The sequence below is a fragment of the Pholcus phalangioides genome, unplaced genomic scaffold (genome assembly GCF_987345545.1).
Source record: "Pholcus phalangioides strain wild (caught in Gottingen) unplaced genomic scaffold, Ppha-v1.0 ptg000037l_1, whole genome shotgun sequence".
Lineage (NCBI taxonomy): Eukaryota > Metazoa > Arthropoda > Arachnida > Araneae > Pholcidae > Pholcus > Pholcus phalangioides.
Genome location: NW_028301624.1, coordinates 3,827,804 through 3,853,329, shown reverse-complemented (window position 1 = coordinate 3,853,329; position 25,526 = coordinate 3,827,804). Strand labels below are relative to the sequence as shown.

The 25,526-nt window shown below is 35.9% G+C and overlaps 1 protein-coding gene across 2 annotated transcripts in view; it reads left to right on the top strand.

The window, feature by feature from the left end:
- The window catches only part of LOC149065943 (chymotrypsin-C-like), a 37,903-nt gene extending 33,436 nt beyond the window's left edge, over positions 1-4,467 (top strand). The window contains exon 7 of one of the 2 annotated variants that reach the window (XM_089253385.1): positions 4,144-4,467. In XM_089253385.1, coding sequence (XP_089109511.1) covers positions 4,144-4,353 — 210 coding nt within the window. In that variant the 3' untranslated portion in view covers positions 4,354-4,467. The remainder of the gene's footprint in view (positions 1-4,143) is intronic. The other variant, XM_089253386.1, reaches the window with a different exon arrangement.
- Positions 4,468-25,526: the final 21,059 nt, after the last annotated feature.

Here is a 25,526-nt window from a genome sequence, read left to right as displayed (position 1 = left end):
CAATAGTATATTTTCGTATTTTTCTGCGCCAAATAGCGAATTTTGCTTCAGCATGCCGGGAATTTCGTTAATGACGCCAAATTTTTTTTCCTGCTTGCCGCGAAGCGATTCTTTCCGAGAAGAGCATATTTTATTCCACTGTACTTAAACTATCGGCCCCTCATCGGGCTTTCCATAAGCTCCGATAATATCTGTGATCGTGCAACTGAAGATGGTTTGCAATGGTGTTTCAGCTTTAAAGTGCTAATGCGAGTTAGTTTCCGTTTTCAACAAAAAAAAAAAAGTCGCCACTGGAAGCATTAGAAATTACTGTAGTCGATCGCCATTGCGTCAAATCCTGATATTTCGTGAGAAAAATTTTCATTCCGGGAGTAAAAATCGCATGTCCGCCGAATTACGAATGCTAATTTAGAAACTTTGCCGAATAACGAGGCGTTAAATCGCCAATATCACCAAATAACGAGTTTCAGATTGCGAACATCGCCAAATAACGAGTGGCAGATCGCCAATATCGCCAAATAATGAGTGCGGAATCGCCAAACATCGTGTTGGTTTTTCCAAAATTCTCTCCCATTTTGCAACAATTTCTTTCCGAGTATAAAGAAAATTGAAAACTTACAGAAAATTTTTAGCCCGTTTGAACTGCTGCTGTTCCAGACAGCAAATAGTGCTCTCAGTAAGCAAAAATCATCTTAAATAGATAGGTGCGAAAAATTTTATGACAGCCGCTCTTTCAAACAAGACGTCAAAAGCGTGAAACATCAAAAACAAAAAACAAGCTGTTGAAAAGATTTCTTTTGATAACAAAAGACAGTGCAGTTTTATTTTGAAAAGGGGTGGAGATAAACGAAAATATTCTTGTTAATTTCGCTGCTCCAATTTGTAAATATCTGCTCCGAATCCTATATTTTGCTGCTCCAAAACTGGTCCGAAATGGACTTTGTCACTTCCCACCCCTGAATGGGTTTTTCACATGCCTTCATTTATTCGTCAAATGGTACACTAAATAATTTTTCAAAGTTCTGTAATTATTTTCCAGAAATTTTTCCTTTATTAAGACACACATTCGAAAAAATGGAAGAATACATGACTTTGCAAAAAAATTTTAAATTATATATTAAATTTTTGAACGCAATTTTTATAGAGAGAAACGATGTCACTCTCCGCTGTTCATACGAAAGCCTAGATAATCGCCCAGCGGAGATCGAGATGTAGTTCGGAAAGAAAATTCCCAATTTGCAATTTTTATGATTAAAAACTGAACAGATAAGATTAAAATATACTCAGAAAATAAAATTTACAAATTAAAATAACCGACCAATAGCAGCAGTTTTATCCGGAACCATTGCCGAGGGATTACCGAAGGATTTTCCGTCGGTGCGCCATTTTGTGTCTTTCTTTGTGTTATTCACCCGTGGATTCACGAGATATGATAAGTAGTTTTTTTTATTATTGCTCTCAATTTCTTAAATTTTTATTGTGTATTTTCAATCGATTTAATTTTTTTTCTCGCTCTCATTTCATTCCTCATTGTACTTTCGCCAGGTTTGTGTTTCCCCGCTTCTTTGATATAAATTCGTGGGTTTTTTGGACATAGTGTTAGCAAACAGTGCATACTTTCCCGGGTACTCTCTGTAATTTTTGTTTTTTTTTAATTTGGCTCTTTTGTTTTAGTGTTAGTGAATAGAGGTATTCAGCTAATTCTAATAAGTATAAATTGTACTTGTAGCTTAATACTTTTTTTGGGTGTGTTATATTCTTTATATACATATATATTTTCTTCGTGATTTAGTGTTGAGCATTTTATTTTTCTTAATTTTTTCGTACAATCGTTTACTTATATTTCGCATTTTAATGTATTTTAAGTTATTTTAATTTCCTGTTAACGTTTCTCATTTTCCAATTTTTTAAGTACTTTTATCTACTTGTTAGCAATAGTGTTAGTATGCTTCGACCTCGACTAGTGTTGTGTAGAGTTACACATTTAAAGTGCATTGGACCTGAATTTGTACATGTATCCTCTTTTTCTTTTCATGTTTCATTTTCAGATTCGGGCCTATGAAAAAGCCCTTCCAGCAGAAGGCAAGATGAGAGGAGTTGCTGTTGCAGATCGGCTGATGGTTGGGAACATAGTACGGTGATGAAAGTGGATGGCTCGGGATGTTTTCTATGGTCTCTTGCGGGCGATCCGCCCGGGCTCCTTGGCGGCCGGCGAGGGTTTCCGGGGACTTTGGGGGGGGGCTGTGATTGCCACGAGTCGGAGGTGATGGGGGCCCTGGTGGGGTTGGGGTCCTGTGGCTTACAAGCTGGGACATCAAGAGAGTTTTTCCAGCACGGCCCAGCCGCTAGGTAATCTGCTTCAGAGCGTGGGCCATGTTTGGCGCTAGTGTTTGCAGTCCGTTGCGTGGGATGGAGGTTGGCCCGTGGTCTTGGTGGATAGCGGGGCTTTTCCTTTTTTCCAGCATGGCCTAGCTTGTATCCCACAAAGGTCTGAGCGGGGGCCATGTTTGGTGTTTGCATAGTTCAAATCTTGTGTTCCAACAAGACCGCGCATAGCTCTTTTCTGTACCCCCCCCCCCCACCAAGCCCACGTCTCTCTGTAGGTACGGTCGCCATAACTTAACGGCATACTCCAGTGTGGGATGAACTAAGCCTCTCAAAAAAGGAAGAATCACTATAGGAGAACACGAAAAGACCTTTTTAAGAATGGAACTATTCGTTTTTCTGACCACCACTGAACAATGTTCAGAATACGTTTACACTAGCCACCACCCATCCGATCTCTTCTTTCCCCTCCCCTCCCTCATGTCGATAGGGGATTACTGTCAATCAAGATAAAACACCCCGTGGTTTCACAAGTTCTCATAGATAGAGCTCCTGGAAATACCTCGTTTGGATATACCCTGGAAATAGCAGCGTTTCTCAACCTATTACAGGATATTTAAATTCAGGAGTAAAATACACATAGTATATTATACAGGAATGTCCCGTCTTGGTTTTGATAAAGTCTACGTTATTCATACTTTCGAAATTAAATACCTTATTTCCGAGTTATGCAAGATTCACCTATGTATCTCGCTTATGAAGCCACTGTGTACTGTTTGGAATAATGTAATACAATGTTTATAATCACTCTGTGGTACAATTTTTTTTTTTTTTACTTTGGTTAGGTAGCCAATGGACATTAAGTACAATAGCTACAACAAACAACGGGTACTTGACAGGTTATCCCCCCCCCCATGAAGGTGTAATCTTGATAACAAAGTGGGGGTAACAGCGGATAAAATCAGTTCTCACCTCGGATGAAACGGCACTATTTTGACCTAAGGATGAAACGGGAAAGGACGAATCGGGACATCACCGAATTGGTGAGATTTTTTACACCCTTGAGAGAGAGATTAAAGCAGATTTCTCTTTTACACCTTCGCTCAACGTGTTCCCCCTTTTCGCTCTCACATGTAGATACAGTCAAATCTCGTTTTAACAAATACCGTTATAGAGAAAATTTCGTTGTAACAAACACTTTTCTAAGCCCCCAGATAAGATTGCGTATGAATAATGGAATTCCTTTATAGCCAAATTTAATTATAACGAAGTGATTTCCTCTAGTCTCATGGTGTTCGTTACAACGGGATTCGATGGTAGTGGAATTTTTAATTGAATGTTGGGGGAAACAAAATCATTCAGAAGAGTATAGCAATAACGGAAGGAGGAGACCAAACAAATTTGGTTCATAGGGTAACAATAATTTTTGCAATGCTTAGGGGAGAGGGAAGAAAACACACAGAATTGACTTTCTTCCATTGATATTTAATTTCTTCCACGTGATCTTAAAGGAGTTAATTTACTTAGGGGACTACCAGGCAACTTCAAACGTTTACCACATTATAAAGTATTGTGGCACTTTAACATGAAAAACGGTGTTTGACATTTTTGGTACTTACATCGTTTGCACTTTTAGTCTCCAATTAAGTAAGTAAATAATCTTATTCGGAATCATTGTGATACCGAACTATTCAATTTAATTGTTGTAAATAATTAATAAAAATTTGTAAATGATCCAGAATATTGCTCGGAAATTTGAATTCGCTTAAAAATTACTGCCTTTAAAAAAAAATGAACAAAATTTCCATTTATTTTCAGGGTGATTCAGGGAGTGGCCTTTTCCTACCTGCTAACAATCACCAAATTCTCGTTGGTGTCACTTCGCGCGGAATAGATGAATCGTGTGGAACATATTTACCAGTAACGTATGGCAGTGTGGCCGCAAATGCGGACTGGATTTACGCTAACACCATGAGTGCGTCTTGCGCACCTTGTATAATGGATGGAAATGAAATCTACTATAAATAAAGGAGCAGTTCATCTACAACAGCCGCAAGACATTCTGCGGACTGCATAATAATGTATGAAACACGCTTGTCTAAATTTCCGAGCAATAAAACTACGTCATAGGAAAACGTTAAATGTCCTAATATGTCTCGCCATTCACTTCATCAGAATTTCCATTTTGATCATTTCTAGAATGCCATTAAGGTAAAACTTTTATTATCCATTTAGATTCCAGAATCCATTTATTTTCAGGGTGATTTGGGAAGTGGCATTCACTTACACGACGGTGGTCTCAGGCATTACTTACTCGTAGGTATCGCTTCACACGTTAATTCTGAAATTTGTGGAGCACATACACCGTCAGCCTATACACATGTGACAGAATATGTGGACTGGATCTACAAAAACAGCATGAGCGCGTCATGCAGACCGTGTTTTCTTATGTTGAGTAAGTCAAGTGACGGTGATTAACGACGGTCGGATGCCACTTGCAGGTAGCATTATTATATGAGGAAACATCATTGTGTCGGAATTTAATGAGCGATAGAATCTGCTAATAAACTATGTTCAATATCTTCCCAATTGCATTTATTTTTGCTATATTAAATAAAATTTTATTTTGCGGTTTTGTTCTCAAAAGCAACATGAATTTCTCATGATTTTCAAAGAGAAGTGTATATTTTGAGCTTCGTCATTGATGCTTCTGAGGAAATCTTAATTAAACTTTCGAATTTTACTTGTGTGAGCTGTTCATAAAGTTTCCTTAATTAGTAACAAAGGTGCACGCGTTTTCCTATTTCTTAACAAACCAAGCAAGAACGATTTTTGACCCAGCATTCTGTGCAGTAGGCGTATCGATGTGCACTCTTCGACAATGATAGAAAATTAAGTTGCCAAACGTAATGGCATTTTTATACTGTTTGAATGTATGTAAATCATATAAATATAATGTTATCCTTGAAGTGCAACATCCCTTAGTTTTTCAAATATTGGCATTTATTTTCTTGGTACGTGATATCATTCACGGTAGTTCTCATTTGCTTGATATAACCCGTCAAAAATGTTCCCCTCTGCATATTTCAATGATTGCCAATTAAACGATTAAATAGCCTATTTTGCTAATTTATGTTTGCCATAATACGTTTCTGAATCGACTTCATAAAAATATTCATTTTTATCACTCCCAATGATGAGCGTTCTCGAAAGGGAAGGGATGAATGTCTATTTCGGAGCGTGGCTGAAAGTCTTGGGGTTCATATAGTCATGCTGACTAACCGCCAGAACTCTGCATTCAGAGTTATCCCGATGCTAGATCTCTTCCAGCCTAGCTTCCTACACTTTGATCTTTGCCAAAAGGCCGAGAAGCGATTCTTGACGATATTCCCATGGGATGTCATGTTTCTCGGAGAACGTACAGAATAGAAATTGGCATTTTTGTCTGAAACAAAATCGCACGATGAAATTATTATTATTTTTTTCATTTCTCATGATTTCATCAGACACCGGAATTTTTACCCAGAGCTAACTAATGTCGCACTTGCCCTCAGTTCTGAGCTACGTGAACCCCCTTTTTTCGCTTGAAAAATCTTACATTTATTCCTCAACTGATTTGAACGTCAAATGCGACTGACAGTTTCTGTCACGTAAATATCCTAATATATTTACCAGTTTTGCTTTTTTAAAACCAGAAATGAAACCTAAGTTTCAAAACCAGCAGCTGGTTTAAAAAACATTCGTAGCAAAATATTAAATACTTTCGCACAATTGAGATTGAAATTCACCCGCGTAAAAAGTATTAATTAAAATAATGACGTGTTATTTGCCAAATGGTGCAAATTGCTGAATCAATTTTTGTAATGTTGGTCAATAATTTCAATTTCCTCTTCTTATGACTCTATGAATATCACCTGTTCTTTCTTTTTATTTTTTCATCGAGCCTTCACGAACAGGTTTCGTTCATCATTTCCACACAATGATGAATAGCTATTTCAGATTTTTGTTTAAGAATGACAGTATTTTCTTTGAAATAAATGAAGAAATATATATTTTTCCCTTTAAATTAAATTCCCTGCGATGAAGAATATTCGTTTTCGCTGCTATTGATGCAAATGACAGTCAAGACGTGATTTTTACTCGCCATTATTTCTTCAGGTGCACACGTTGTTCGTTTTAAACAACTGATACTTACGACAAAACATGGACTACAAAAATGAACAAAACGACGAAAGTCCCAAGCGAAATCTAAATTATATACAGGGTGGTTATAAATGAACTGTCACTACTCAGATGTATGCAGCGCTCCATTTTCATGGAGATATTTTGATGGACCATGAGGAAAAGACCATAGATTCAATATATTAAAAAAATTAGTTCAATTTTCGACTACCAGGTGAAAAAATACTTTTTTTATCGTATTATATTTTTCCCGTAGTCCAAGTAACGTATATATCAAGCTTCAATGAAATACGTCCATCGCAACGGCTGCTACATAGGTTGGAATAGTGCTATGTAATTAAGCTGAATATTGTCATTTTAATTATGCTGACACTTCTCCGACCTACGTAGCACCCGTTGAACGTATTTCATTGAAACTTGGTATATACGTTATTTCGATCATGGAAAAAGATACTTGCGATGAAAAAATGACACTTCTCCACCTGGTGGCCGAAATTTGAACCAATTTTTTTATTCAATCTTTATATACTATATATGGTACTATATATATTATTGGAAATGAAAGTAATAACGGAGAGGGATTGCCGATTCCGAACACAAGCATTAACTTAACATTTTTCAATAATTATTTTCGACTCCTCTGCATATGAAAGGACTACTTCACCGAACACCGACTCTAGCCATATCGCTAGCGAGGAAAACACAGTTGTATTATTATATTCTACACCGCACAAACTCGAGACAAACGACGGTGCGCGACTTGAACTAACGAGTTTGTTTTCACCTCGATCTTTTGATTTTCGCTATCTGCTGATCGGTCCGTTTTGTCCCCTTTTTAATTTTACCTCTCTTTAAGAAAAAAGTGCTTCTACGGAAGGATCATCATCATCATCATCATCATACCCTTACATTTCAGAACCCCTCCGGTGTCATTTTCTCTATCTTCCCTCTTCCTGACTATGTGCGGACAAAGTCAGAACATAAGCTTCCTCTATCCTATGCGAATTTTTCTTTCTTTCTAATTACAATTGCTGTACCTCGTACGTCCCAATATGTACGCATTCTTTGTGATCATTGCCTTTTGTGTCTATTGGAGGCTTCCTAACCGAACGTAGTACCCAATATCTTGTTTGTAATTGCATTTTTAATTGGGCTGCTGTATTCTTGAAATATATGACATCCATATTTTTTAGGGACATCTTTTTCTCAGCCACCTCGTTGGGCATTTGCCTGTTGTGGCGTTGCATTTGTATTTGTAAATGTAAAATGACGTTTCTGAAGGTGATAGCAATGGTAAAACCTGCACAGAAATCGAAAAAGCGGAAAGATGTGTAAACCAATTTTCTCTCCCCTTGCTTCAAATTTTTACTATAATATAAGACAATATGGAGTCATTAATTCTCATTTTCGCGCTTGAGAAGATATAAATAAAAAGCTGAAATTAATGTTATATTTAATGGATATCCAACTCAAAAGTTCATTATTTTACATTTAATTTTCTGGGCTTCGTATCTCTAAGTGAACGCAATATTTCGAAAATCAAAAATTAAATTAAATTTTTAAAATTATTGATGTGGCGGAAAAACTCACTAAATGTTCGCATTTCTGCGCTAAAATCGGCAATTTTAACATTGATCTCTACGGGGATCATCTAGTGTTTGTCCCTCAGACTGATGCTGGTGATGTCTATTCGAAAAGCCTCATTACCTAATTGGTGTGTTGTGTTTCTTTTTTTTACAGCTGCGCTATAAACAGAAATACCTTTCAGATGTTCACACAAGTAACTAAATGAGAGTGAGTGAGTGATGACATATTTACAGATCGCATGAGTGACCTGGACAAAGTTCCAGAACACTTAGAATACAATTAAAAGAAATATTACTCAAATTCCATCCCGGAATATTATCAAATTTGGAATCCGATTTCACAGAGATGTTAGTATTACTCAACCCCCCCCCCCCAAACTACATTTATTTAATGTAGCCCTTCATTTCCCCACCACTCCGTAATTTTTTGGAATTTCAGCAATGGTCGGTGACTTTGCAAAGTTATGACGTAATCACCAATTTTGTGACAGTTGGCATTGGAAATCTTGTGCCGTATTTCCGGCAAAATTATAATTATTCAATCGAGTTCAGATATACAGGGTGAATACTAGGGATAGCCCAGTACTTATACACGTGATTCCTTGTAAAAAAACTAATATGGAAATGTGTTTTCACACAATTTTTTGATTTTACCAATTTGATTTTACCTTAAGATTGGCAAGGGTTTGTCAGTTTGATTAAAACCTAGGTATATACCATACTGTCTAAAACACCAACTTCGAAAACCATACATGAAGAATGAAAATCAAAGTAAAGATAATGGGTCATATTAATAAAAAGAAGGAAATGCTTATAGTAATACTTGACTAATCCCACTAACGAAAACAAAACCGAGTCCATAATGGAAAAACTATATGGACAGAACAATAACTAGATGTAGCTGTTGCTTGCCTCATTGCAATGTGGAGGATAGTCCTGATCAGATGCAACTGTTTAAAGACTTCAGAGTGATTTAACCTTCTAAACTGTGAAGACTCATATATGAGTTCGAAGACAACTACCGTCATTTCGGCCTGAACTCATATATGAGTCCGAAGACAACTACCGTCATTTCGGCTCGAACTCATAAATCCGTTCGCCAAGAACCAGTTCCTTCCCCCGTCTCATTGTACGGTAAGTGACAGGTACACAGTGTACACATCCTTTCTTGATACTTCAGTTTAAAAATACCAATCAAAAAAATTCATGAGTGGCGAAACGATTGACCGTATGAGTGACCGAGAGACTGACCATATGAGTGATCAAGTAAATGAGTGAGTGGTTGACGGTATGAGTGACCAAGTAAGTGATCAAGCGAATGACCAAGTGATTGAACGTATGAGTGAACAAGTAAGTAAATGAGAGCGAGTGAGTGATGACATATTTACAGATCACATGAGTGACCTGGACAAAGTTCCAGACCACTTAGAATACAATTAAAAGAAATATTACTCAAATTCCATCCCGGAATATTATCAAATTTGGAATCCGATTTCAAAGAGATGTTGGTATTACTCAAACCCCCCCCCCCCCAAAACTACATTTATTTAATGTAGCCCTTCATTTCCCCACCACTCCGTAATTTTTTTGGAATTTCAGCAATGATCGGTGACTTTGCAAAGTTATGACGTAATCACCAATTTTGTAACAGTTGGCATTGGAAATCTTGTGCCGTATTTCCGGCAAAATTATAATAGAAAATGGCATGCGTATTTCTTATTACTTATAACTTTTACCGTTAGGCGTCCTATCGCTTATCGCGTTTCACCAGAAAGGGTGATCTCCACTACAGGAAACAGCCTTAGATGCTGAAAATCCTGAATAATAAAGTCACGTCAAGTCAATACCACAAATAGGGCCGGAGCCGTCACACTGCAACTTGTTGCAGTTGCAGTGTCTCAACGTTAAAGTTTTTTTATATATATTTATATTATATATATATATATATATATATATATATATAATAATTTATTCACCCTTTTTTTTAATATAATGAATCACAGATGGCGCTGTATTAAGACAATATCAACATAACCATGTTTCTACTGTAGCTTGTTTCGATAATTTTACATATATATATATATTTATTAATTATTTATTTATATATATATATATATATATATATATATGATATTATATATAATTATATAGATATATGTAACGGTAAAACGCCGGAAAACGCTTGTAAACAAATACATTTCGGACTTTCACCACGCACTTCGGTAAATGCTGTGAGTTTTCTGATTTTTTATAATTTTTTAAATCTTAACATTCTTTAATCACAACGATCCTGATGCTAATTATAATCATAATTAATTTACTAATTACTCATTCAAACTCGTGAAAATTAGTGATGCGATTTACATCCAACTTTCATAAATTCGAAAGATTGTCATTAATTAATCCCATCGTTCCTGATGCTAATTACGATACTAATTAGTTAGCTAATTAGTCATTCAAATTCGTTAAAATTAGTAAAATTGCGATTTCTCTAATTTTCATAAATTTGAGAGATTGTAATTTATCAATCACAACGATCCCGATGCTAATTAAAATCATAATTAGTTAATTAATTAGTCATTGAAATTCGTGAAAATTAGTAAAATTGTGAATTTTCTGATATTTATAAACTTGCCATCCTGATGCTAATTGAAATCATAATCGATTATCTAATTAGTCATTCATATCCGTGAAAATGATTAGAATTGCGAATTTAGTAGCATGTGTATCACGGGCCATATGTGAGATGAATATTCGTATTTGATAGTCGTAATTATCGCATTATGGTTTATGAGTTGGGAAGAGATAGTTTTAATACTTGGTTTCAAAATGAACAATAAAAGTTGATTGAGATTTCGTAGAAAAAAAAAGGACATCTTCCAAAAAGTCACAGGATGGCCAAAATGACGTGAAAATACGGGATGTTCCGAGAAATACAAGACGTATGGTCATCCTTAATATAACAGCATTGTCGTATTAATTGGAAAATTAATTTTAAAATTGCAATAAATGTATTTAAAGCCACTTATGACAACCGTGTGTAAATGCCATTGAAAATATAAATCAGCGTGTTTTTCATCTTTTCAGGAAAAGTAAAATGTTTGAAACAATTCGACGGGAACCACCAAATTTCACAGCATGTTATCAGCAGGGTAACCACGTGTCCCGTATTTTACGGGACATTCTTGTGCTTTCACGTAAATTTTATTGTCCCGACTTCATTTATGCAATTTTCACGTTCATTACAACGAAGCTAATTCGAATTTGAAAATTTTACTGAAACCGTAAATGAAGGTGATTTTTATAAACCGTAAAAAATAGTTTGATAATTACGACTATAATAATTATTAAATTCTCATCTCGCGTGTTTGCCCCATGCTCAGCATTTTTTCGGTTAATTACAGTTCAATTCACCGCGATTTCCACTGTCCCGTCATTTCTCGCCCCCTTTTTCAGAAATTTTAACACAGTTTGTAATTTTGCCAACATTCTCAGTGATATCCCGTATTTTTATTCATATAATTCTAGTTTTTCATATTTTTCTAACGAAATATGGTCATCGTGCCGTGATTTGATTAGGCGATGACAAGAACCGACACAAACAGATGTCGTGACAGTGATTACAGACGGGGTGAGATTGGGAGTTGGAGAAGAGTTTCGGGGTTTAGTTAAGACGGACGTATGTACACATGTTAGGATGGAGGTATGTTTTAATGGCACTAACGGAAATGAAGGCGTGGTCGCCTCAAGTTAGGGAAAAGATCTTATCTATCTCCTCCCTCGGGTTTGAACCCGGGAGCGTGACAGCAACCTTCTCGGTGGTAGACGATCATCTTACCACCGCGCCACTTACGCGCTATATGAAAGGACTGGTCGTCTTCTTGGACTTGATCTTGAGGATCTACTTTGACGTGTGTTTGGATCGCCGTTATGGTCTATGGTTCTCTCGTGTCAGATCAGCACCTCCTAGAGATAGAAGGCCTCCGCACGGGTTGCCATAAACGTCGTTCAGACTACCTAGCAAGTTTGCAACATTTTGAAACACAGCATTCTATTTCGTTTCTTGTTATTTTGGCGTAGAATCTTGCTGATTGGCTCACAAATACCGCACAGTGATTGCATGTTAGGCATAGAAATCGCCAATTCTGAGCCTGGTTATTTCTTTTCCGCACAACGATGAAACTGGCACAAGCAGGGAATTTTTTCACTGAATATAAATACGCAAATGGGAATAAAATAACAGTTTTTTCACTGTAGCACATGCGCTTTATTCAGGAATTTTACAACTGCTGTCAATTCCCGTTTTAACGAATACGGTTATAGTGAAAATCTCGTTTTAACGAAAAATTTTGTAGCCACCAAATACTAAAAAAATTCTCTAATTTTTTCACATTTCCGAGAAAGAATATTTCACTATTTTAATACAGTCCACGTTCGTTATAACGATGTCCTTCGTTCGACGGAAAACCGACGTTATACTGGAAGATCGTTATATCGAACGATCGTTATAGTTAAGATCGGAGGGGGGGGGGGGAGAATCAAGTACTTATGTAGGATGTCGAGGCTCTCAGAACGTTCTGTTTGAAGCCAATGCCAGGGTATTCCCCATGAGAGCCCCAGACTTTGGTTTTGATTAATTTCAATTTGCAAATTTTTCAATTTTCTTATAGGCCTATTGCTTTAAGTTTCCATATGATTCTTTCGAACTCCATATCTTTTCTCATCATCAATTTTGTTTCTAATTTCTCATGTACATTAGCAATTAAATTTCAGAACCCCTCCGGTGTCATTTTCTCTATCTTCCCTCTTCCTGACTATGTGCGGACAAAGTCAGAACATAAGCTTCCTCTATCCTATGCGAATTTTTCTTTCTTTCTAATTACAATTGCTGTACCTCGTACGTCCCAATATGTACGCATTCTTTGTGATCATTGCCTTTTGTGTCTATTGGAGGCTTCCTAACCGAACGTAGTACCCAATATCTTGTTTGTAATTGCATTTTTAATTGGGCTGCTGTATTCTTGAAATATATGACATCCATATTTTTTAGGGACATCTTTTTCTCAGCCACCTCGTTGGGCATTTGCCTGTTGTGGCGTTGCATTTGTATTTGTAAATGTAAAATGACGTTTCTGAAGGTGATAGCAATGGTAAAACCTGCACAGAAATCGAAAAAGCGGAAAGATGTGTAAACCAATTTTCTCTCCCCTTGCTTCAAATTTTTACTATAATATAAGACAATATGGAGTCATTAATTCTCATTTTCGCGCTTGAGAAGATATAAATAAAAAGCTGAAATTAATGTTATATTTAATGGATATCCAACTCAAAAGTTCATTATTTTACATTTAATTTTCTGGGCTTCGTATCTCTAAGTGAACGCAATATTTCGAAAATCAAAAATTAAATTAAATTTTTAAAATTATTGATGTGGCGGAAAAACTCACTAAATGTTCGCATTTCTGCGCTAAAATCGGCAATTTTAACATTGATCTCTACGGGGATCATCTAGTGTTTGTCCCTCAGACTGATGCTGGTGATGTCTATTCGAAAAGCCTCATTACCTAATTGGTGTGTTGTGTTTCTTTTTTTTACAGCTGCGCTATAAACAGAAATACCTTTCAGATGTTCACACAAGTAACTAAATGAGAGTGAGTGAGTGATGACATATTTACAGATCGCATGAGTGACCTGGACAAAGTTCCAGAACACTTAGAATACAATTAAAAGAAATATTACTCAAATTCCATCCCGGAATATTATCAAATTTGGAATCCGATTTCACAGAGATGTTAGTATTACTCAACCCCCCCCCCCCAAACTACATTTATTTAATGTAGCCCTTCATTTCCCCACCACTCCGTAATTTTTTGGAATTTCAGCAATGGTCGGTGACTTTGCAAAGTTATGACGTAATCACCAATTTTGTGACAGTTGGCATTGGAAATCTTGTGCCGTATTTCCGGCAAAATTATAATTATTCAATCGAGTTCAGATATACAGGGTGAATACTAGGGATAGCCCAGTACTTATACACGTGATTCCTTGTAAAAAAACTAATATGGAAATGTGTTTTCACACAATTGTTTGATTTTACCAATTTGATTTTACCTTAAGATTGGCAAGGGTTTGTCAGTTTGATTAAAACCTAGGTATATACCATACTGTCTAAAACACCAACTTCGAAAACCATACATGAAGAATGAAAATCAAAGTAAAGATAATGGGTCATATTAATAAAAAGAAGGAAATGCTTATAGTAATACTTGACTAATCCCACTAACGAAAACAAAACCGAGTCCATAATGGAAAAACTATATGGACAGAACAATAACTAGATGTAGCTGTTGCTTGCCTCATTGCAATGTGGAGGATAGTCCTGATCAGATGCAACTGTTTAAAGACTTCAGAGTGATTTAACCTTCTAAACTGTGAAGACTCATATATGAGTTCGAAGACAACTACCGTCATTTCGGCCTGAACTCATATATGAGTCCGAAGACAACTACCGTCATTTCGGCTCGAACTCATAAATCCGTTCGCCAAGAACCAGTTCCTTCCCCCGTCTCATTGTACGGTAAGTGACAGGTACACAGTGTACACATCCTTTCTTGATACTTCAGTTTAAAAATACCAATCAAAAAAATTCATGAGTGGCGAAACGATTGACCGTATGAGTGACCGAGAGACTGACCATATGAGTGATCAAGTAAATGAGTGAGTGGTTGACGGTATGAGTGACCAAGTAAGTGATCAAGCGAATGACCAAGTGATTGAACGTATGAGTGAACAAGTAAGTAAATGAGAGCGAGTGAGTGATGACATATTTACAGATCACATGAGTGACCTGGACAAAGTTCCAGACCACTTAGAATACAATTAAAAGAAATATTACTCAAATTCCATCCCGGAATATTATCAAATTTGGAATCCGATTTCAAAGAGATGTTGGTATTACTCAAACCCCCCCCCCCAAAACTACATTTATTTAATGTAGCCCTTCATTTCCCCACCACTCCGTAATTTTTTTGGAATTTCAGCAATGATCGGTGACTTTGCAAAGTTATGACGTAATCACCAATTTTGTAACAGTTGGCATTGGAAATCTTGTGCCGTATTTCCGGCAAAATTATAATAGAAAATGGCATGCGTATTTCTTATTACTTATAACTTTTACCGTTAGGCGTCCTATCGCTTATCGCGTTTCACCAGAAAGGGTGATCTCCACTACAGGAAACAGCCTTAGATGCTGAAAATCCTGAATAATAAAGTCACGTCAAGTCAATACCACAAATAGGGCCGGAGCCGTCACACTGCAACTTGTTGCAGTTGCAGTGTCTCAACGTTAAAGTTTTTTTATATATATTTATATTATATATATATATATATATATATATATATATAATAATTTATTCACCCTTTTTTTTAATATAATGAATCACAGATGGCGCTGTATTAAGACAATATCAACATAACCATGTTTCTACTGTAGCTTGTTTCGATAATTTTACATATATATATATATTTATTAATTATTTATTTATATATATATATATATATATATATATATGATATTATATATAATTATATAGATATATGTAACGGTAAAACGCCGGAAAACGCTTGTAAACAAATACATTTCGGACTTTCACCACGCACTTCGGTAAATGCTGTGAGTTTTCTGATTTTTTATAATTTTTTAAATCTTAACATTCTTTAATCACAACGATCCTGATGCTAATTATAATCATAATTAATTTACTAATTACTCATTCAAACTCGTGAAAATTAGTGATGCGATTTACATCCAACTTTCATAAATTCGAAAGATTGTCATTAATTAATCCCATCGTTCCTGATGCTAATTACGATACTAATTAGTTAGCTAATTAGTCATTCAAATTCGTTAAAATTAGTAAAATTGCGATTTCTCTAATTTTCATAAATTTGAGAGATTGTAATTTATCAATCACAACGATCCCGATGCTAATTAAAATCATAATTAGTTAATTAATTAGTCATTGAAATTCGTGAAAATTAGTAAAATTGTGAATTTTCTGATATTTATAAACTTGCCATCCTGATGCTAATTGAAATCATAATCGATTATCTAATTAGTCATTCATATCCGTGAAAATGATTAGAATTGCGAATTTAGTAGCATGTGTATCACGGGCCATATGTGAGATGAATATTCGTATTTGATAGTCGTAATTATCGCATTATGGTTTATGAGTTGGGAAGAGATAGTTTTAATACTTGGTTTCAAAATGAACAATAAAAGTTGATTGAGATTTCGTAGAAAAAAAAAGGACATCTTCCAAAAAGTCACAGGATGGCCAAAATGACGTGAAAATACGGGATGTTCCGAGAAATACAAGACGTATGGTCATCCTTAATATAACAGCATTGTCGTATTAATTGGAAAATTAATTTTAAAATTGCAATAAATGTATTTAAAGCCACTTATGACAACCGTGTGTAAATGCCATTGAAAATATAAATCAGCGTGTTTTTCATCTTTTCAGGAAAAGTAAAATGTTTGAAACAATTCGACGGGAACCACCAAATTTCACAGCATGTTATCAGCAGGGTAACCACGTGTCCCGTATTTTACGGGACATTCTTGTGCTTTCACGTAAATTTTATTGTCCCGACTTCATTTATGCAATTTTCACGTTCATTACAACGAAGCTAATTCGAATTTGAAAATTTTACTGAAACCGTAAATGAAGGTGATTTTTATAAACCGTAAAAAATAGTTTGATAATTACGACTATAATAATTATTAAATTCTCATCTCGCGTGTTTGCCCCATGCTCAGCATTTTTTCGGTTAATTACAGTTCAATTCACCGCGATTTCCACTGTCCCGTCATTTCTCGCCCCCTTTTTCAGAAATTTTAACACAGTTTGTAATTTTGCCAACATTCTCAGTGATATCCCGTATTTTTATTCATATAATTCTAGTTTTTCATATTTTTCTAACGAAATATGGTCATCGTGCCGTGATTTGATTAGGCGATGACAAGAACCGACACAAACAGATGTCGTGACAGTGATTACAGACGGGGTGAGATTGGGAGTTGGAGAAGAGTTTCGGGGTTTAGTTAAGACGGACGTATGTACACATGTTAGGATGGAGGTATGTTTTAATGGCACTAACGGAAATGAAGGCGTGGTCGCCTCAAGTTAGGGAAAAGATCTTATCTATCTCCTCCCTCGGGTTTGAACCCGGGAGCGTGACAGCAACCTTCTCGGTGGTAGACGATCATCTTACCACCGCGCCACTTACGCGCTATATGAAAGGACTGGTCGTCTTCTTGGACTTGATCTTGAGGATCTACTTTGACGTGTGTTTGGATCGCCGTTATGGTCTATGGTTCTCTCGTGTCAGATCAGCACCTCCTAGAGATAGAAGGCCTCCGCACGGGTTGCCATAAACGTCGTTCAGACTACCTAGCAAGTTTGCAACATTTTGAAACACAGCATTCTATTTCGTTTCTTGTTATTTTGGCGTAGAATCTTGCTGATTGGCTCACAAATACCGCACAGTGATTGCATGTTAGGCATAGAAATCGCCAATTCTGAGCCTGGTTATTTCTTTTCCGCACAACGATGAAACTGGCACAAGCAGGGAATTTTTTCACTGAATATAAATACGCAAATGGGAATAAAATAACAGTTTTTTCACTGTAGCACATGCGCTTTATTCAGGAATTTTACAACTGCTGTCAATTCCCGTTTTAACGAATACGGTTATAGTGAAAATCTCGTTTTAACGAAAAATTTTGTAGCCACCAAATACTAAAAAAATTCTCTAATTTTTTCACATTTCCGAGAAAGAATATTTCACTATTTTAATACAGTCCACGTTCGTTATAACGATGTCCTTCGTTCGACGGAAAACCGACGTTATACTGGAAGATCGTTATATCGAACGATCGTTATAGTTAAGATCGGAGGGGGGGGGGGGAGAATCAAGTACTTATGTAGGATGTCGAGGCTCTCAGAACGTTCTGTTTGAAGCCAATGCCAGGGTATTCCCCATGAGAGCCCCAGACTTTGGTTTTGATTAATTTCAATTTGCAAATTTTTCAATTTTCTTATAGGCCTATTGCTTTAAGTTTCCATATGATTCTTTCGAACTCCATATCTTTTCTCATCATCAATTTTGTTTCTAATTTCTCATGTACATTAGCAATTAACATTTTACAATTTTTCTAAACTACACCGCTTATTTCAGCTGCCTCCGAGCTAGTATTGGTGAGTTTCGACAAAAAGAAATTAATTTTGCAATATAATGGACATTTTTCAATATATTGTTAGGTATATACACAGCTGCCTTAGATACTATACTCTATACTATACTTATAGACACTGTACTTGGATATCTCGTTTTAACGAAAAATTTTGTAGCCACCAAATAAATTTACATAGGAACAATGTAAGAAAATCTGGAACCTTCATAACGAAATGTTCATATTACGGAGTGATTTCTCTGGTCTCTTGGAGTTCATTATAACAAGATTCGACAGTATAATCGAAATTATGCAAATACTTATCGCTCTAACAGAATTATCGCTAGCTTCATGGGAAATATAGAAAGAGTGTTTTGTACGGTTTTTTTCGCATGTTAAGACTGAAAAAATACGCTGCCGCTTTTGTATTACAACATCATGTTTTATCGTGGAATTTTCCTATTTTTGGCTCTGCTTGCTCTGATCTAAAACGCATGATCAAAGAATACAAAAAATACCTCACAGTCTACAGATAATTCCATTCAATTTATTTAATATGCAAGAATGAATATATACTTAGTATCCGACATTTTCAGTAAAAGTTGATTGAAGTAAAGCAAACGTCAAATTTGAAATGTCTCTAATGTAATTCGTAAAACAAAAAGCGTCCCCGAATTCAGGGAAATATTCGAGATTCGAATCAGCTAATTCAATCGAGTTCAGATATACAGGGTGAATACTAGGGATAGCCCAGTACTTATACACGTGATTCCTTGTAAAAAAACTAATATGGAAATGTGTTTTCACACAATTGTTTGATTTTACCATTAAGGAGAGAAATTGATTGATTTGAAATTGACAAGCTTTAAAAATTGACTACACTTCCAAATCTTGCCACATTCACCGAACATATAGCGTCTCGAGGTACGGGCGGCCCCACCAAGTGATGATGCTGACGTCACAGTGCTCGATAATGGCCGGATATGATGGCCACGCATTCGCTGTTGTTATACATACGCTATTCTAAACCATTATTTTTTAATGTTTTAGATTTATTATTTTCTGTTTTTAATACTGGTTCGTGGACGCCGACTAGATATTCCCGTCTTTGTGAAATTTTAAAGATTTATTTTATCATTGCTATTATCGGGCTCAGAAAGGTTGAACTCACTCTAAGACTGCGCACATAGTGAGGCGATCTAGAGGTACGGGAAAGCAAAATATAGATTAGCGAGGAAAATACAGTTGTATTATTATTTCTACACCGCACAATCTCGAGACAAACGACAGAAACGACGGTGCGCGACTTGAACTAACGAGTTTGTTTTCACCTCGATCTTTTGATTTTCGCTATCTGCTGATCGGTCCGTTTTGTCCCCTTTTTAATTTTACCTCTCTTTAAGAAAAAAGTGCTTCTACGGAAGGATCATCATCATCATCATCATCATACCCTTACATTTCAGAACCCCTCCGGTGTCATTTTCTCTATCTTCCCTCTTCCTGACTATGTGCGGACAAAGTCAGAACATAAGCTTCCTCTATCCTATGCGAATTTTTCTTTCTTTCTAATTACAATTGCTGTACCTCGTACGTCCCAATATGTACGCATTCTTTATGACCATTGCCTTTTCTGTCTATTGGAGGCTTCCTAACCGAACGTAGTACCCAATATATTGTTTGTAATTGCATTTTTCATTGGGCTGCTGTATTCTTGAAATATATGACATCCATATTTTTTATGGGCATCTTTTTCTCAGCCACCTCGTTGGGCATTTGCCTGTTGTGGCGTTGCATTTGTATTTGTAAATGTAAAATGTTAATTATTTATATATATATATATATATATATATGATATTATATATAATTATATAGATATATGTAACGGTAAAACGCCGGAAAACGCTTGTAAACAAATACATTTCGGACTTTCACCACGCACTTCGGTAAATGCTGTGAGTTTTCTGATTTTTTATAATTTTTTAAATCTTAACATTCTTTAATCACAACGATCCTGATGCTAATTAAAATCATAATTAACTAATTACTCATTCAAACTCGTGAAAATTAGTGATGCGATTTACATCCAACTTTCATAAATTCGAACGATTGTCATTAATTAATCCCATCGTTCCTGATGCTAATTACGATACTAATTAGTCAGCTAATTAGTCAATCAAATTCGTTAAAATTAGTAAAATTGCGATTTTTATAATTTTCATAAATTTGAGAGATTGTCATTTATCAATCGCAACGATCCCGATGCTAATTAAAATCATAATTAGTTAATTAATTAGTCATTGAAATTCGTGAAAATTAGTAAAATTGTGAATTTTCTGATATTTATAAACTTGCCATCCTGATGCTAATTGAAATCATAATCGATTATCTAATTAGTCATTGAAATTCGTGAAAATGATTAGAATTGCGAATTTAGTAGCATGTGTATCACGGGCCATATGTGAGATGAATATTCGTATTTGATAGTCGTAATTATCGCATTATGGTTTATGAGTTGGGAAGAGATAGTTTTAATACTTGATTTCAAAATGAACAATAAAAGTTGATTGAGATTTCGTAGAAAAAAAAAGGGACATCTTCCAAAAAGTCACAGAATGGCCAAAATGACGTGAAAATACGGGATGTTCCGAGAAATACGAGACGTATGGTCATCCTTAATATAACAGCATTGTCGTATTAATTGGAAAATTAATTTTAAAATTGCAATAAATGTATTTAAAGCCACTTATGACAAACGTGTGGAAATGCCATTGAAAATATAAATCAGCGTGTTTTTCATCTTTTCAGGAAAAGTAAAATGTTTGAAACAATTCGACGGGAACCACCAAATTTCACAGCATGTTATCAGCAGGGTAACCACGTGTCCCGTATTTTACGGGACATTCTCGTGCTTTCACGTAAATTTTATTGTCCCGACTTCATTTATGCAATTTTCACGTTCATTACAACGAAGCTAATTCGAATTTGAAAATTTTACTGAAACCGTAAATGAAGGTGATTTTTATAAATCGTAAAAAATAGTTTGATAATTACGACTATAATAATTATTAAATTCTCATCTCGCGTGTTTGCCCCATGCTCAGCATTTTTTCGGTTAATTACAGTTCAATTCACCGCGATTTCCACTGTCCCGTCATTTCTCGCCCCCTTTTTCAGAAATTTTAACACAGTTTGTAATTTTGCCAACATTCTCAGTGATATCCCGTATTTTTATTCATATAATTCTAGTTTTTCACATTTTTCTAACGAAATATGGTCATCGTACCGTGATTTGATTAGGCGATGACAAGAACCGACACAAACAGATGTCGTGACAGTGATTACAGACGGGGTGAGATTGGGAGTTGGAGAAGAGTTTCGGGGTTTAGTTAAGACGGACGTATGTACACATGTTAGGATGGAGGTATGTTTTAATGCCACTAACGGAAATGAAGGCGTGGTCGCCTCAAGTTAGGGAAAAGATCTTATCTATCTCCTACCCTCGGGTTTGAACCCGGGAGCGTGACAGCAACCTTCTCGGTGGTAGACGATCATCTTACCACCGCGCCACTAACGCGCTATATGAAAGGACTGGTCGTCTTCTTGGACTTGATCTTGAGGATCTACTTTGACGTGTGTTTGGATCGCCGTTATGGTCTATGGTTCTCTCGTGTCAGATCACCACCTCCTAGAGATAGAAGGCCTCCGCACGGGTTGCCATAAACGTCGTTCAGACTACCTAGCAAGTTTGCAACATTTTGAAACACAGCATTCTATTTCGTTTCTTGTTATTTTGGCGTAGAATCTTGCTGATTGGCTCACAAATACCGCACAGTGATTGCATGTTAGGCATAGAAATCGCCAATTCTGAGCCTGGTTATTTCTTTTCCGCACAACGATGAAACTGGCACAAGCAGGGAATTTTTTCACTGAATATAAATACGCAAATGGGAATAAAATAACAGTTTTTTCACTGTAGCACATGCGCTTTATTCAGGAATTTTACAACTGCTGTCAATTCCCGTTTTAACGAATACGGTTATAGTGAAAATCTCGTTTTAACGAAAAATTTTGTAGCCACCAAATACTAAAAAAATTCTCTAATTTTTTCACATTTCCGAGAAAGAATATTTCACTATTTTAATACAGTCCACGTTCGTTATAACGATGTCCTTCGTTCGACGGAAAACCGACGTTATACTGGAAGATCGTTATATCGAACGATCGTTATAGTTAAGATCGGAGGGGGGGGGGGAGAATCAAGTACTTATGTAGGATGTCGAGGCTCTCAGAACGTTCTGTTTGAAGCCAATGCCAGGGTATTCCCCATGAGAGCCCCAGACTTTGGTTTTGATTAATTTCAATTTGCAAATTTTTCAATTTTCTTATAGGCCTATTGCTTTAAGTTTCCATATGATTCTTTCGAACTCCATATCTTTTCTCATCATCAATTTTGTTTCTAATTTCTCATGTACATTAGCAATTAACATTTTACAATTTTTCTAAACTACACCGCTTATTTCAGCTGCCTCCGAGCTAGTATTGGTGAGTTTCGACAAAAAGAAATTAATTTTGCAATATAATGGACATTTTTCAATATATTGTTAGGTATATACACAGCTGCCTTAGATACTATACTCTATACTATACTTATAGACACTGTACTTGGATATCTCGTTTTAACGAAAAATTTTGTAGCCACCAAATAAATTTACATAGGAACAATGTAAGAAAATCTGGAACCTTCATAACGAAATGTTCATATTACGGAGTGATTTCTCTGGTCTCTTGGAGTTCATTATAACAAGATTCGACAGTATAATCGAAATTATGCAAATACTTATCGCTCTAACAGAATTATCGCTAGCTTCATGGGAAATATAGAAAGAGTGTTTTGTACGGTTTTTTTCGCATGTTAAGACTGAAAAAATACGCTGCCGCTTTTGTATTACAACATCATGTTTTATCGTGGAATTTTCCTATTTTTGGCTCTGCTTGCTCTGATCTAAAACGCATGATCAAAGAATACAAAAAATACCTCACAGTCTACAGATAATTCCATTCAATTTATTTAATATGCAAGAATGAATATATACTTAGTATCCGACATTTTCAGTAAAAGTTGATTGAAGTAAAGCAAACGTCAAATTTGAAATGTCTCTAATGTAATTCGTAAAACAAAAAGCGTCCCCGAATTCAGGGAAATATTCGAGATTCGAATCAGCTAATTCAATCGAGTTCAGATATACAGGGTGAATACTAGGGATAGCCCAGTACTTATACACGTGATTCCTTGTAAAAAAACTAATATGGAAATCTGTTTTCACACAATTGTTTGATTTTACCATTAAGGAGAGAAATTGATTGATTTGAAATTGACAAGCTTTAAAAATTGACTACACTTCCAAATCTTGCCACATTCACCGAACATATAGCGTCTCGAGGTACGGGCGGCCCCACCAAGTGATGATGCTGACGTCACAGTGCTCGATAATGGCCGGATATGATGGCCACGCATTCGCTGTTGTTATACATACGCTATTCTAAACCATTATTTTTTAATGTTTTAGATTTATTATTTTCTGTTTTTAATACTGGTTCGTGGACGCCGACTAGATATTCCCGTCTTTGTGAAATTTTAAAGATTTATTTTATCATTGCTATTATCGGGCTCAGAAAGGTTGAACTCACTCTAAGACTGCGCACATAGTGAGGCGATCTAGAGGTACGGGAAAGCAAAATATAGATTAGCGAGGAAAATACAGTTGTATTATTATTTCTACACCGCACAATCTCGAGACAAACGACAGAAACGACGGTGCGCGACTTGAACTAACGAGTTTGTTTTCACCTCGATCTTTTGATTTTCGCTATCTGCTGATCGGTCCGTTTTGTCCCCTTTTTAATTTTACCTCTCTTTAAGAAAAAAGTGCTTCTACGGAAGGATCATCATCATCATCATCATCATACCCTTACATTTCAGAACCCCTCCGGTGTCATTTTCTCTATCTTCCCTCTTCCTGACTATGTGCGGACAAAGTCAGAACATAAGCTTCCTCTATCCTATGCGAATTTTTCTTTCTTTCTAATTACAATTGCTGTACCTCGTACGTCCCAATATGTACGCATTCTTTATGACCATTGCCTTTTCTGTCTATTGGAGGCTTCCTAACCGAACGTAGTACCCAATATATTGTTTGTAATTGCATTTTTCATTGGGCTGCTGTATTCTTGAAATATATGACATCCATATTTTTTATGGGCATCTTTTTCTCAGCCACCTCGTTGGGCATTTGCCTGTTGTGGCGTTGCATTTGTATTTGTAAATGTAAAATGACGATTCTGAAGGTGATAGCAATGGTAAAACCTGCACAGCAATCGAAAAAGCGGAAAGATGTGTAAACCAATTTTCTCTCCCCTTGCTTCAAATTTTTACTATAATATAAGACAATATGGAGTCATTAATTCTCATTTTCGCGCCTGAGAAGATATAAATAAAAAGCTGAAATTAATGTTATATAGAATGGATATCCAACTCAAAAATTCATTATTTTACATTTAACTTTCTGGGCTTCGTATCTCGAAAAACTCACTAAATTTTCGCATTTCTACGCTAAAATCGGCAATTTTAACATTGATCTCTACGGGGATCATCTAGTGTTTGTCCCTCAGACTGATGCTGGTGATGTCTATTCGAAAAGCCTCATTATCAAATTGGTGTGTTGTGTTTCTTTTTTTTACAGCTGCGCTATAAACAGAAATACCTTTCAGATGTTAATCACATTATCGGAACCATTATCGAGAGAACTGATGCTCTTCTTTTCCGTCATCTCGATCAGAAAACTGCGGTCGCGAGAAAAAAACCCTTACGCATACGCAAGTGGAGTGAGTGGTGGAGTCATTTTGGCCTCACAGATGCTTTGATCAATAATAAAACGTACAATTTTGAAAAAAGTAGGAAATGATGTAATAGAAGTCCTGAAAACTTTTTCAAAAATCGGAGTGCCGCTATCTTCAGTCAATGCAGTCTTTGTAGCGCTTTTACGAAAGTGTTTGACAATGGTGCATTGTCTTTGAATATATATGAAGAAATCTGACGCATAAAACCATTCGAAATGAAGAAATCGCACCTGTTCATTTGACGAATAAAACAAGTATAATCATTAATCATTATATAATCATTATTGCGTTTAATT